The sequence below is a fragment of the Glossina fuscipes genome, unplaced genomic scaffold (assembly GCF_014805625.2).
Source record: "Glossina fuscipes isolate IAEA_lab_2018 unplaced genomic scaffold, Yale_Gfus_2 112, whole genome shotgun sequence".
Lineage (NCBI taxonomy): Eukaryota > Metazoa > Arthropoda > Insecta > Diptera > Glossinidae > Glossina > Glossina fuscipes.
Window position 1 is genome coordinate 3,552,510 of NW_023998455.1, and position 11,882 is coordinate 3,564,391.

Here is an 11,882-nt window from a genome sequence, read left to right on the forward strand (position 1 = left end):
AATCGCATCTAAAAAGTGCAGATATGTTACGTTCGTGAATCCATTTGCATCATCTGCACAAATACTTCATTTAAAGATGTGAATAGATTTTTAGTTTGTACAACATCGCCTCTTGGGTACGGGTCAGGTCAATTTGTAAAAATTCCTCCTTATTTTTGTAGATCTAGTCACTACATGTGCTAAGGGCGCATTAATTTTATGCGGGCGTATGTAACAAGCTTAAGAGAAGACTCTGTTTTTATTATTATACCCCTTTATGACCTCTTCCATTTATCTGTCTGTCTCTCCATGCTTTTTTGTTGTTCAATCTACAGATCGAAAATTTTCGATCGATCCATTTTTTCGATCCATTCCAGTCCAAAAAAAAAAAAAAAAAAAATTTTAAATTCTCAAGATTTCTCGAGAAAATTCGTATTTCGATATTCAAAATTTATATGAAAAATTTTCTTCGGCTGGGGCAATTTTCTGAACCGCCTTTTAAATAAACATTCGTACGAAACACGTACGAGGAAATCTTTATATTGCAAAGACATATAACCTTCAATAACTAATGGCGAATATTGATTTATAATCGTAGGTTGACAAGGACATCATCCTTACTGAACTTGAACCAAGTAGGTTTGTTTTTTGAATACCAATCCTTATAAGGATTCTCGGGAAATGCAAGTAAGTCCTTATAAAAAAGGCCTAATCGTTGATATTTTATAATGAAAATTGGTCCACAGTAATAATTTATCAAAAAAAATTAACGATAGAATCAGATTTGGATCAGATAAGTCTATTTTTGAGGCCCCGACTTATATAGCGGGATTGTATATAATGAAAAGCAAGTTCTTCTATGGAGATATAGTCTAATTTCTAGTTTTCTTCATGACAAACAAGAAAGTGTACAAGTAAGAAAATTGTATTGGGTCGAGAGGGAATCTTTTGTTCCCATCACCGTTTACCACAAAAAAAGGGACAAAAGAAGTAAAAGAACAATGTATTCATGCTCTATAATAGGGAGTGGGCGTTGTCAGCGTGTCCTTTGAAATGTGTGGGTCAATTCCAAATTCCTTTGCAAATTTGTAGGCGATGTCTTCATTTTCGCATTTCGGGAGAATGTTTACAGACGAACAGGTGGACATCAAATTTGAAACTACGTATTCACCACGGGTATATTATCTTGATGGTGGCATTGCTTGACTTGGCTACGGTCCAGGGTGTACTGCCTGGTATTTTAGGCTTTAGCAATAATTGATACAATTATGATAAATAACGGGCGTAGTATCCTAAAAATCATGATTCCATGACTCGATAAAATCTGCTTGCCCCTCCATATAAGAATCTCCATAAAAAGCAAATATTTCCACATGAGAGCAAATAGAAAGATTACGGTTGACCGACTATTAAATACCCCTTCGTTTGATACAATTATTCACATCACTATTTCTGAAATTCAGACGTTTTATGGGAAGTGGTCGAGAAAGTGGTTTCTGAAACAAAATGTCTCAATCAAATATCATCTGCCCTTAGATCGCAGACATAAAGAGGTACTACTACCGCCATTAAATATCTTGTACTAAGAGATAAAATTAATCATAATTTGTGTATCCAAGAAAACAAAAATTTATTGCAAACCTTTGTACCGCCTTCTGTAGCGTAAAATTATTTACTGAATCAACGAACACTATTGGAAATGTTTCGAATCGGATCACTTTTTCAGCCACTTGTTATATAAAGGTATATTAAGTTTTCCCGGAACACCCAGAAGGATTTGAGATACAGAAACCGATCGATTCAAAATCATTTTCTGAATCGGCTTAATCTCGTCTCTTCGTCCGTCCGTTCGTCTTATTTGCTCATGTTTATCTACGAGTATGCAATTTTTGAGATATTTTGATGGCATTTGGATACACACTGACATGGTATAACCTTAGGAGAAACACTATAGAAAATGTTTTCGGCCACTTCCCGTATAACAACTCATTTTGAAATGTTGTTACCTAACAATCGTATAAAGTGAAATGGTGAAAAGTCGTTACGCGAATACCTATAAGGCGGTGTAGCGTATTTTATGATGGGCCATGATTCTGTTCTACATATTTAAATTGAAAAGCAAAAAAAAAAAAAGTCATTTAAAGTCTAAGCGAATGATGTGGGAAGTTAGAGCACGCTTTGCTTTCTTTTTTATATGCGATCCCACGAGAATCAATTTATGAAAATAACGAAAACATTAAAGCTAAACAAATCAAAAGGAGCCACAAAGGAAGTACAGTTCAAGCACATGTTCTTTCATCCCTTTACTTTATTCTTCGCCCTGATTACTATCTTAGGCGAATAATGTGTTATAGCCTTCTATGGCTGACAACCGTTTGCACAAAAACAGAAAGAAGTACGAAAAGCAAAAAAAAAAAAACAACTTTTTTTTTATACGATCCGTCTGATGCTAATGCGATTGTTTTGATTCCATTTCAACGAATACGTTACGCAATTAAATAAAATTTTATTGCAGATATGTGACATCATTTGAAGGGTAATAAATGCTATCGATACGAACATTACTACAATATGACCGCACTGCGCATATAATTTAAAGAGATCTAATGCATAAGGGAAACGTACTCTGGCATATATAATTACACCCTACACTACTTGTGGTATAGCGTATATTAAGTTTGTGCGGATGTATGCAACAAACAGAAGCGCTTAAGATAGACCTGTCGACCGATTCAGAATCATTTTCTAAAGCGATCTAGGTCTGTCGGTCCCTATGTCCATGTAAACTAGTGTTCAAACTAAAGGTCGCAATTTTTGAGATATTTTGATGCGATGATGTGTTTTGACCCAAGGGCGAGCGCTGTTGAAAATGGTTCGAATCGGACCACTTTTCCTCCTAAATTGCCCTATTTTGAAAAGCCGTTATATGAAAAAAATTAGAATTTGCAAAATTTCCCGTAGTAGTATTTCGGAATTCAAAATTGGCACGAAAATTTTGGGCCGTTCGACCCTTTCGCATATAACGAAAACTAAAGTTCATACGACAAAAAGCTATAATTTTCAATACTTCATGATGAAAGTTATATCGTAGTAGTAGTAGTAGTAATTTAACATAGAAAAGTGGACTCTATCAAATTTGGATAGGCCATCTCGGCCTATTTTTTGGATCCTTTGTATAGCATAAAAGTGCAAGTTTTAATACGTAATCATGAAAATTGACCCATAATAGTAATTTCATATATAGGGTACTTAAAGTTCGGCCTTGCCCAACTATAACGTTCTTACTTATTTAAGATAATAATGCGACGACAAGTAAAAGTGTCATTTAACAAAAGTAACACAAAGTTTCATACTATGCCCTGAAAAGCATAAATGACGATAACATACTACGTAAATAACCTTAAAGAAAGCTCTTCCAATTACTTGAGTTATGCAAACTTTAGCTGGCAGAGGGGGAGAGGGAGGGGGAGCGAGAAGAGGTTAAAGGGATTTTTTATGCTTGAAAAGGAAAGATTTCAATATTTTAGAAAAAATACGACTTTAATTGAAAATTCAACAGATGAATAAACAGTGCATACAGCGCTACAGTGCTATGATGAACATATGCGGAGCCCAATGGCGTTTAGGAATCGAAAAAAAACATGAAATTTTTAAGCGTTTTGCATCCCCCACCTACCGCTCCGGTTTACCTAGCTTTTTTGCCGAAACTGAATAAAATAATTTAAACTGTTTTCCCTGATTATAGCTGTAGTTTTGTACGGGGGCTTGTAAGTAAAAAATTTACAAATGTCATTCCATCCGTAATCTATATCCATTTCCGAAGTGCTTTACGCTTTGAATTATTTGCATATTAAGGGAAGAGAAGATGGCGAGAACACGACTTGACTATAACGTGTAAACGTACTAGAGTTGACAAATACTGTACACTTTTTTTTCAGTGTTCTTCAGTCCTGCGTGTCTTTGTTACGATTCTCAAGTGTAGTTTAGAATTACGAAAAAAAGCAAAGAAAACAAACAAAAACAGTAGAGTGGGACACCTACACCATTCCATTTTGTACAATAATTCATATAACGGCTTTTCAAAATGAGAAATTATATGGAAAGTGCGCGAAAAAGTTGTCAGATCCCAATTGTTTTCAATGGTGTTCGTCCGTATGTCATCAAATTTCATCAAAATACCTTAAAAATTGCGAACTGTAGGTTAAACAGAAGGACACAAGCGGACAGACAGACAGACAGACAAGCAAGCTTAGATCGATTCAGAGAGTGAATCACTCTCTCGGCCAATATAGTAAAAGGTGAATCTATCTCATGCCGTTCTGCGTATTGTGTACAACCGCGCAAGGTTAATGCACTCCCGCACCCCGACTACGGTGTAGGGTATAAAAAAGTTCATCAATATTACAAATTTGTCAAAGTTGAATTCTAGGATAGTTCAATTATTGCAGAAGTAAGTTGTTACTGTATTTAAAAAACTACCGGGAATGTAAATATGAAACCGGAATTCGTCCATAGATAGCGCTAACGCCAACACCTGTAGGGGACGCTTATGCATGGAGTTGCCTTAACTTTATCACTTTGCCATTTAACAACGTTGAGCAGCCGGTAATGCGGACGCATATCGTAACGCGAAAGTACTTTTTTTTTCACAACGAAAATGTCAAGTGTTGCAGACATGTCAAATAAAGAGCATTCAGCGACAGCATCTCAGTAGCTTTTCAAGTTAACACATTTAGCTATATTTGTTTTGTCGAAACGTTTGGAACGGTCAGAAGTAAGCTTCAGAGTTCTCAATATTTTTGATCGGCATCTAATTTTGAATCGATTTAAGCAAGTCCATTCTCCTCCATCATAGCAAAAATGAAGCTATCGACTCCAAATTTAACAGAAATACGCCTACTGTACCGCGTACACCTCGTGAAAAGAGCTAAGTTTTACAAGAGGAATAAAAAATTGGCTCATTACTTGTAAACTGCATCCGGTTAATCGATAAGTATTTCAAGGTTTACTCTATGGGCGATGCTGTAGCACCTGTACACAAATGGATCGACGCATCGACCCAAGGATGAGTCCCATATTCACTTTTTGCAACGCCCTGAAGATGGAGGAAGTTTCAAAACCCCCATAAATGTTGCGTATGTCCGTCCGTCCTTTCGCAAAAATTTACGAAAGAATTTGAAAATGACCCAAACCCGTCAAAGGGCCCACGTAAAACGGCTACACGCGTATGTAACTGTAAACACTTTTGTTTTCTGTGTTTTCTGCTCGTTGCTCATAATGTGCAACACACATACATATTATAAATTGCGTCGTCTCAAGTGCGTTTCAATAAAGCCGATAGATTCTTAGATGCTAGTGCTAAATTTTTATGTCAAGCTATTATATAAGTTATATTACATATATGTTTACATGACATATGTCGTTTTTAACTTTTGACTGCGTTGTTTTTATTGCACGTTTGTTGAATGTAGTAGTTATGTGCCACTTTTTTGGGAATTTTGTAGGCATAGTTACGATAAAAAAAGCCTTCATGTATGATATTAGAATTTATTCCATTTACCCAGAAAATGCTCAGTTTCCATATCGGCCGTTTCAACTTCGTGGAGATTGTTATCTCGACTAGAAATAATTCGTACTATTTGTTGGCCATCTTTAGGATCTTGGATCATTTTATTTATTTTATAATATTTTGCCGGCTGAGCCCTACAATGTAATGATAATCAATAAAAATGTGAAAATGTGAGGAAGAACAAGCATCGCTCATCAAGAAATCAAAAATATGAAATTGTTTACTAATCACAAAGGTCGGCATAGTGGCTGGTTTTAACATGCTTGTGGTGGCTATGAGGCGTTTTTAACATAGTTATGAAGGCTATGAGTTGCTTTTATAGTGTTGGAGACTATGAGTCGTTCTTAACATAGTTGTGTTTAGTATTAGTCTTATTATAATAATATTTTGAAAAAGTGAAAAGTTGCACCAGACTTCAAAGTAACAAAAGACCGTCGGCCAGCTTTATCTAAGAATCAAACGGATAATGAGTCCTTCGTTCCGGATCATAAGCTATAAAGAGACGAAACTCATTACTATTCGACAGCCCAACTATCCGCTTATCCGAATACTTTATTCTGGTTTGAAAAATTTCTTTTTCTGAAACGATTTCGAGATTATTCATGAATTGATTATGTATTAAGAAAATTGCAACTATATAATTAAAGTATATTTGTTTGTGCTACAAAACGCTAGAGAAGCTTAATGCGTTCCCCATATCGTATATAATTAAAGCATAACTAATGAAACATGAATAAACAAGTGTCGTCTTCTCAATATGAATATGTGTCTGTTTATGTGCATGAGTGAGTCTGCTATGTGAATAGTAAGTAATTGTTGTTTTTCATCGCGCACCGCGCGTATGCATACGAATGAGAGTGAATTGTGAATAATTCAAATGTATACGTGTGTATGTGTGCACGTTATTTGCAAAGTCAAGAAGAGATAATCGCATACATTTTGTTATTATTAGTTTATCGTGTGTGGTGGCGCGGTTGATTGCTGAATGAGCGGGGGATTTTTCGGCCAGATTTGAGCCAAACAAAACAAAACAAAAAAAAAAAACCAAATATTATTTGCGTAGAGATAATGCTCTCATAACTTTTGTTTATCATTACTATTGTTATTATTATTATTTCAGTTTAAAAAATATAGAGAATATTTTTATGTAAGTGAAGTTTAATTTAAAAGTTACAACACAACAACAACAAGCGGCGGCAGTAACATGAAAGTTTATTAAAGTGTAATAACAAAGAGAAATTTTTTTTGCTTAAAAAAAAAAAGAAAAAAGAAAACAGTCACCACTTTCTTGCATCTAAAATATGTTAAATATACTTGGTTGAAAAGTTTCGAATATCTCTGTTTGTTGTTTGAATATTATGATAATTGATTCATATGCGCTTGAAATTTCATGTTTATGCATGCATTTAAATAAAATGGTTCTTTAGTTGTTTTATTTCATTTTTAAACTCTGTTTTTTTTTTTTTTTATAAAACACGTCAGCCAAACTTGTTTTTATTAATAAATAAATAAATAAATAGCCGTCAATCATAATTCAGAGAAATCAAAAGACCCTACTCCATCCACAAAAAGATAACATTAATTGAATAGCAAGTAAGGAAAGGGGACCAACCAACTGTCTGACTGCCTGCCTGCGTACTCGCACAGAAGCTATAACAATTAACTAACAATATAAAAGCAAAATCAAAAGTAACAACAATAACAACAGCAACAACAGCAACAACAATAACAATAACGACAATTCATAACCTAAATTACTGCGCATATTTTATGAATGAATCAAATCTATATATATATATGTTCATAGTGTTAAGCATTGGCAAAAAAAACGAAATTTATTATTTAATATCGTAAACAAAATTTAATGCTTTTAAGATATCAATTTATAGGTAACTGACTAACTACATATATATAAAATATCATTTTCTATTTTCAGGAAGACAGACCATTTACTAAAAAAAAAAAAATAGAAGAAAAATTTTTATGTAGGCGTTTGTTCGGCATGATCAAACAAACAAACTATGCTCTAATACATTCAATTTAAATACAAAGTATAGCATCGCCCCGGAGTAAAGAAGCTATCAAGAAATAAATAAATAAATTCTTTTTTGAAGATTATCTGTGCACAACTCTTTCTCTGCCTTGGAAATAGAATTTTTCGGGTTTTTTGTTTATCTGTTTGTGGGCTTAACATAAAATGGGTGGCAACAGCACGGCTGCTTTTAGTATTGGCGGCTACATAGGTAGCGGCAGTTCTGGCGGCGCTGTAGGCGGTATTGGAGCCTCAGATCTAATACCCAGTAGCAGTATGTTAGGTTCATCTTCAACATCGGGTATCACTTATTCATGCGGTACTAGCTGGGAAGAGTTTTCCGATCGTCATGCACGCGTCGCTGCCGCTGATTTTGCTAAAGCTTGCATCAATTTTATAAATGGGAATTTAACACCAGAAGAAGCACGCAATTTGTCATATCGAAATTTTGGCCAAAAGTTTGTCGACTCATTTGCCGAACATTATGAAACTGAATTCTTTCGTAGGCGTAACAATTTAAAGGTAAGTTCAAGCAAAAGCAAATATTATGAAAATGTATGTTTTTTACATTCCACATCACTTGTGATATGACGGTATGGAATAAAGAAAATTTGTGCGAAGACGGACATACGATAGACACACTTTTTTTTTTTTTACACTAATCTAACGTTCATACACATAGGTAACCCAGCAAATGCCATTGGAAATGGTTCGAATCAAAGCATTTTTTCGCTCACTTCCCAGATAAGGGCATTATTTCGAAAACCCTTCATAGGGACAACGATAGGGATAAATAACGATGGAATCGGTCCCAATATAATATTTTTAATTTTACGTGTTATTAATATCCTTGTAAAGCATACGCAATGTGGCATAGATGGCACAATAATCTCTTACGTTTTACATTAGCGATTGGACACTCCACCAAAGCGTGTATCACGATGAATGTTCATTTTTATATGCAGGCAAATATCGCCTTAATAAACACAGAATTCACCATATCGATCGACGTCCTTTTAAGAGAAGGGGGCGACTTTAAATCTAACTTTTCTTTTGGACCTCAACAAGTACGGATGGAAAATTCTTCAATTCTCCTTAGATGACTCGCATAGTTTTCTTGGAAAGTTACGCTTTAACAACAATCATGATAATCGCCTTGTGTGCAAATGTTATTGTAGGTTGTTTTAAAATGCGTTGCAATGTTGCAATAAAATACAATAAAGTAGATTTACGAATGAACGGACGTTAGCCAAAAATAGACATGGGACATTTCATTTATCAAGTTTAATGGGTGGGTAGGTGTTACGTGCGTAAGCATTGTCTGCCGTCGACGTAGAAAGTATTAGCAAATAGCCCGCCCACGCACTCGATATTTTTCGATTTTTTTTTTTCTTTTTTCCATTAATATTAATCTTTGTTCTTTCCCTTTCTTTCTTCTAGAGTGGTAATGCTGCTCTTGACGAAAGCGAACATGACTCACCGAAAATCTTCCATAAAGCATTCTTTCGACGCCTGTCATTTAAAGGACTACGAAAGGGCAAGGTTGGCTATTAATTTCTAAAATGCTGTTAATCCAGCCCATCTAGATAGATAGTATTGAGCAGCCATTTTTAAATGAGTTATCATTAGAATTTTCTCTTCTTACAGGCGCTATTCCATAAAAACTCGGACGATCTAGAAAGTGGCGGTAAAAATAAAACAAAATTGGCTAAAATTGTAGTTGAATGTCGTAAAGAAGGCATAGTTAATAATTTAACGCCAGAAAGTTTGGATCAACCAACTGGCACACAAAAATGGGAAAAATGTCGTTTGGCTTTGGTGAAAGCGGTCGGTGGTTACATGTTGGAATTTTATATGCCGCCAAAAGCTACAAAGGTAACGCATATTAAATGAATTCTAGCTTAATAGAAATGAACGAACTCGAGAAATGTTTCCAATTTCAGCCTCGAAGTGGTGTATTTTGTTTCCTAATATCGGAGGCGCGTGAAACTACAGCGTTGGAAATGCCTGATCGTGAAAATACATTTGTTTTGAAAGCGGACAACAATATGGAATATGTAATTGAGGCTCAGGATGCTAACGACATGCGAAGTTGGTTAGCAACAATACGTTACTGTATGCGTACGCCACCAACTCAACAACCTACAATCGAATCGGATGTTATAGCATCAGCAATGCATACATCGCCGGTAAACCCAACTAGTGCCGTCGGCTTGAACGTTGTACAAAATCCCCAATATCATCAACAAAGTGGCATGGGCTCGAACGGCAATGTAGCGCCTAGCAGTTCTCTATCCGAAAATGCTTTATCTTCTCTGACGGCAACCGGTGCGGATAGTGGTGATCCAGCAACGGCAGATGAGGCAGCTGGCGATAGCCACTTGCCTGATATACCGCCTAGACGAACAGGTGAACGTGGAGAACAACGTTTATCGTCATCAAGTAATGTCGAAACCTGTGACGGAATTATTTTAGATAACGAAAGTGATATCAATGTATCAGATATTACGGCCGAAATGCGTCAATATCCTTGGTTCCATGGTACTTTGCCGCGATCAGATGCTGCTCGTATGGTCCTACAAGCTGAAGCAAATGGTCATGGTTTCTTCCTAGTGCGTCAGAGTGAAACACGCAAAGGTGAATTTGTGCTCACCTTCAATTTCAATGGACGTGCCAAACATTTACGTATGACACTATCCGATAAGGGGCAGTGCCGTGTGCAACATTTGTGGTTCCCTTCCATACAAGAAATGCTCGAGCATTTTCGTCACAATCCTATACCATTAGAATCGGGCGGTACCTCGGATGTTACTCTAACAGAATTTATACACAATCAAGCTTGCGGTGGCCCAATGATCGAATCAAATGGAATTGATGGCACCACAGTCTCAACACTGCTTAATAATAATGCAAATGCAATAACGGGAGGGGGTGGACCACCATCCCAGCAAGATACATCGCCGAGACATGTGAGATAGCCAAAATTTTGGAGTCAATTCAGTGTCAGTGATGATTATTATTTTTATGAGTTTATTTGTTGTTATTGTTGCATTATAGATTATAATTTATTTAATGTTGTTTCAACTTGGTTGGGCTGAAGTTTTTTTTACTTCGCTTTCCGTTTCACACCCATCCGGCAATCCGAAAAAAGTGAAGACAATTTCTGCTGTAATTTACTCTTAAAAGAAAAGGGGACGTGTCAGCGCTCATTAAATTGATACAAGAATCCGTCCGTCTGTTTTTATTTAAAATTTGCTCTGGAAATGATGAAAATTTTTCCTTCTCTCTTTTTTTTTTTAACGCTTCAACGATTATACCGAAAGATAATAATATATAGTGCTTCTCTTATTTATGATAAGCGTTGGCATGACTGATAGAATATTTCTTATTATAGATTAAATCGGAAAAATGTTCAATTTAAATTCGAAAAAAAACTGACCATCTATTTCATATCTTGCAGTCGCAGGATGTAATTTCCATGAATGTGAGTGTGCGTCTAAAAACCTGTGAAATTGACTTAGCACAATTACTAGCTGTAGGAATGGTCGCACATCATCAACAACAATTAATGCAACCAATATCACAGCAACAACAACAACAGCAGCAGCAGCAGCAGCAACCACAACAATATTTTTCACAGCCAGTACAACATCAGCAACAGCAAGTTATAACTACATCAGCGACAACAGTACCAGCGGTATCAGCACCGCCAAATACAAATCCGAATCAAAATTTGGCATTAGAATTGGAATCGTTAACATTGGAACAGCCGCGAACTGATTACGAAATGCATAGCTCAATGTCGCCGACTCATTACTATATAAGAGGTTCCACAATTTACCTGCAATCGCCGGTTATGTCTCGTAATAATAGTAATAATCGTCAAACAGCAGCTTTTAGCGGTCACAGTAACGAAACGAATACAAATGTTGCAGCTGGTAGTGCGGTCAACACAACTTCCATACGGGCTGTGGATAATCAATATAGTTTTGTGTGAATTGTTTAAAAAACAAATAATTAAAGTTAATAACTTTCTTTAGGCTTTAATTAAGCGCGTATGCTTTAAAATTAGTATAAACGGAAGGGGGGGGCGGGGGAAAAAAAAAAGTAAAAAGAACAAAGACTTTTATGTGCCATTTTGGAATATATTTACTTCGGACTTAAGTCTCAATAGTTGAGTTTCCTAAATCAAAAGAATTAAACTTAAACCTTAGAGTTTTATCTTTTAAGTTAGTTTAATACACTACTCGCTTATAGTAGTTTTTAACGGGAAGTCAGCCTTCATTACATTTTTTTTTTTTT

General features: G+C 35.7%; 1 protein-coding gene across 1 annotated transcript; it reads left to right on the plus strand.

Annotated features, from left to right (window-relative positions):
• Nucleotides 1–7,531: 7,531 nt before the first annotated feature.
• Nucleotides 7,532–11,876, plus strand: LOC119639267 (SH2B adapter protein 2). Its single transcript, XM_038036555.1, has 5 exons — nt 7,532–8,102; nt 9,021–9,122; nt 9,210–9,455; nt 9,524–10,555; nt 11,041–11,876. Exons 1-5 carry the CDS (start codon nt 7,746–7,748, stop codon nt 11,575–11,577), a joined length of 2,274 nt encoding a protein of 757 aa, XP_037892483.1. The 5' UTR covers nt 7,532–7,745; the 3' UTR covers nt 11,578–11,876.
• The last annotated feature ends 6 nt before the right edge of the window (nt 11,877–11,882 follow it).

Coding starts and splice junctions, on each gene's coding strand:
- LOC119639267 (XM_038036555.1), top strand. CDS start 7,746: ATGGGTGGCAACAGCACGGCTGCTTTTAGTATTGGCGGCTACATAGGT. Junction 8,103..9,020: donor GTAGGCGTAACAATTTAAAG/GTAAGTTCAAGC, acceptor TCTTTCTTCTAG/AGTGGTAATGCTGCTCTTGA. Junction 9,456..9,523: donor TGCCGCCAAAAGCTACAAAG/GTAACGCATATT, acceptor TTCCAATTTCAG/CCTCGAAGTGGTGTATTTTG.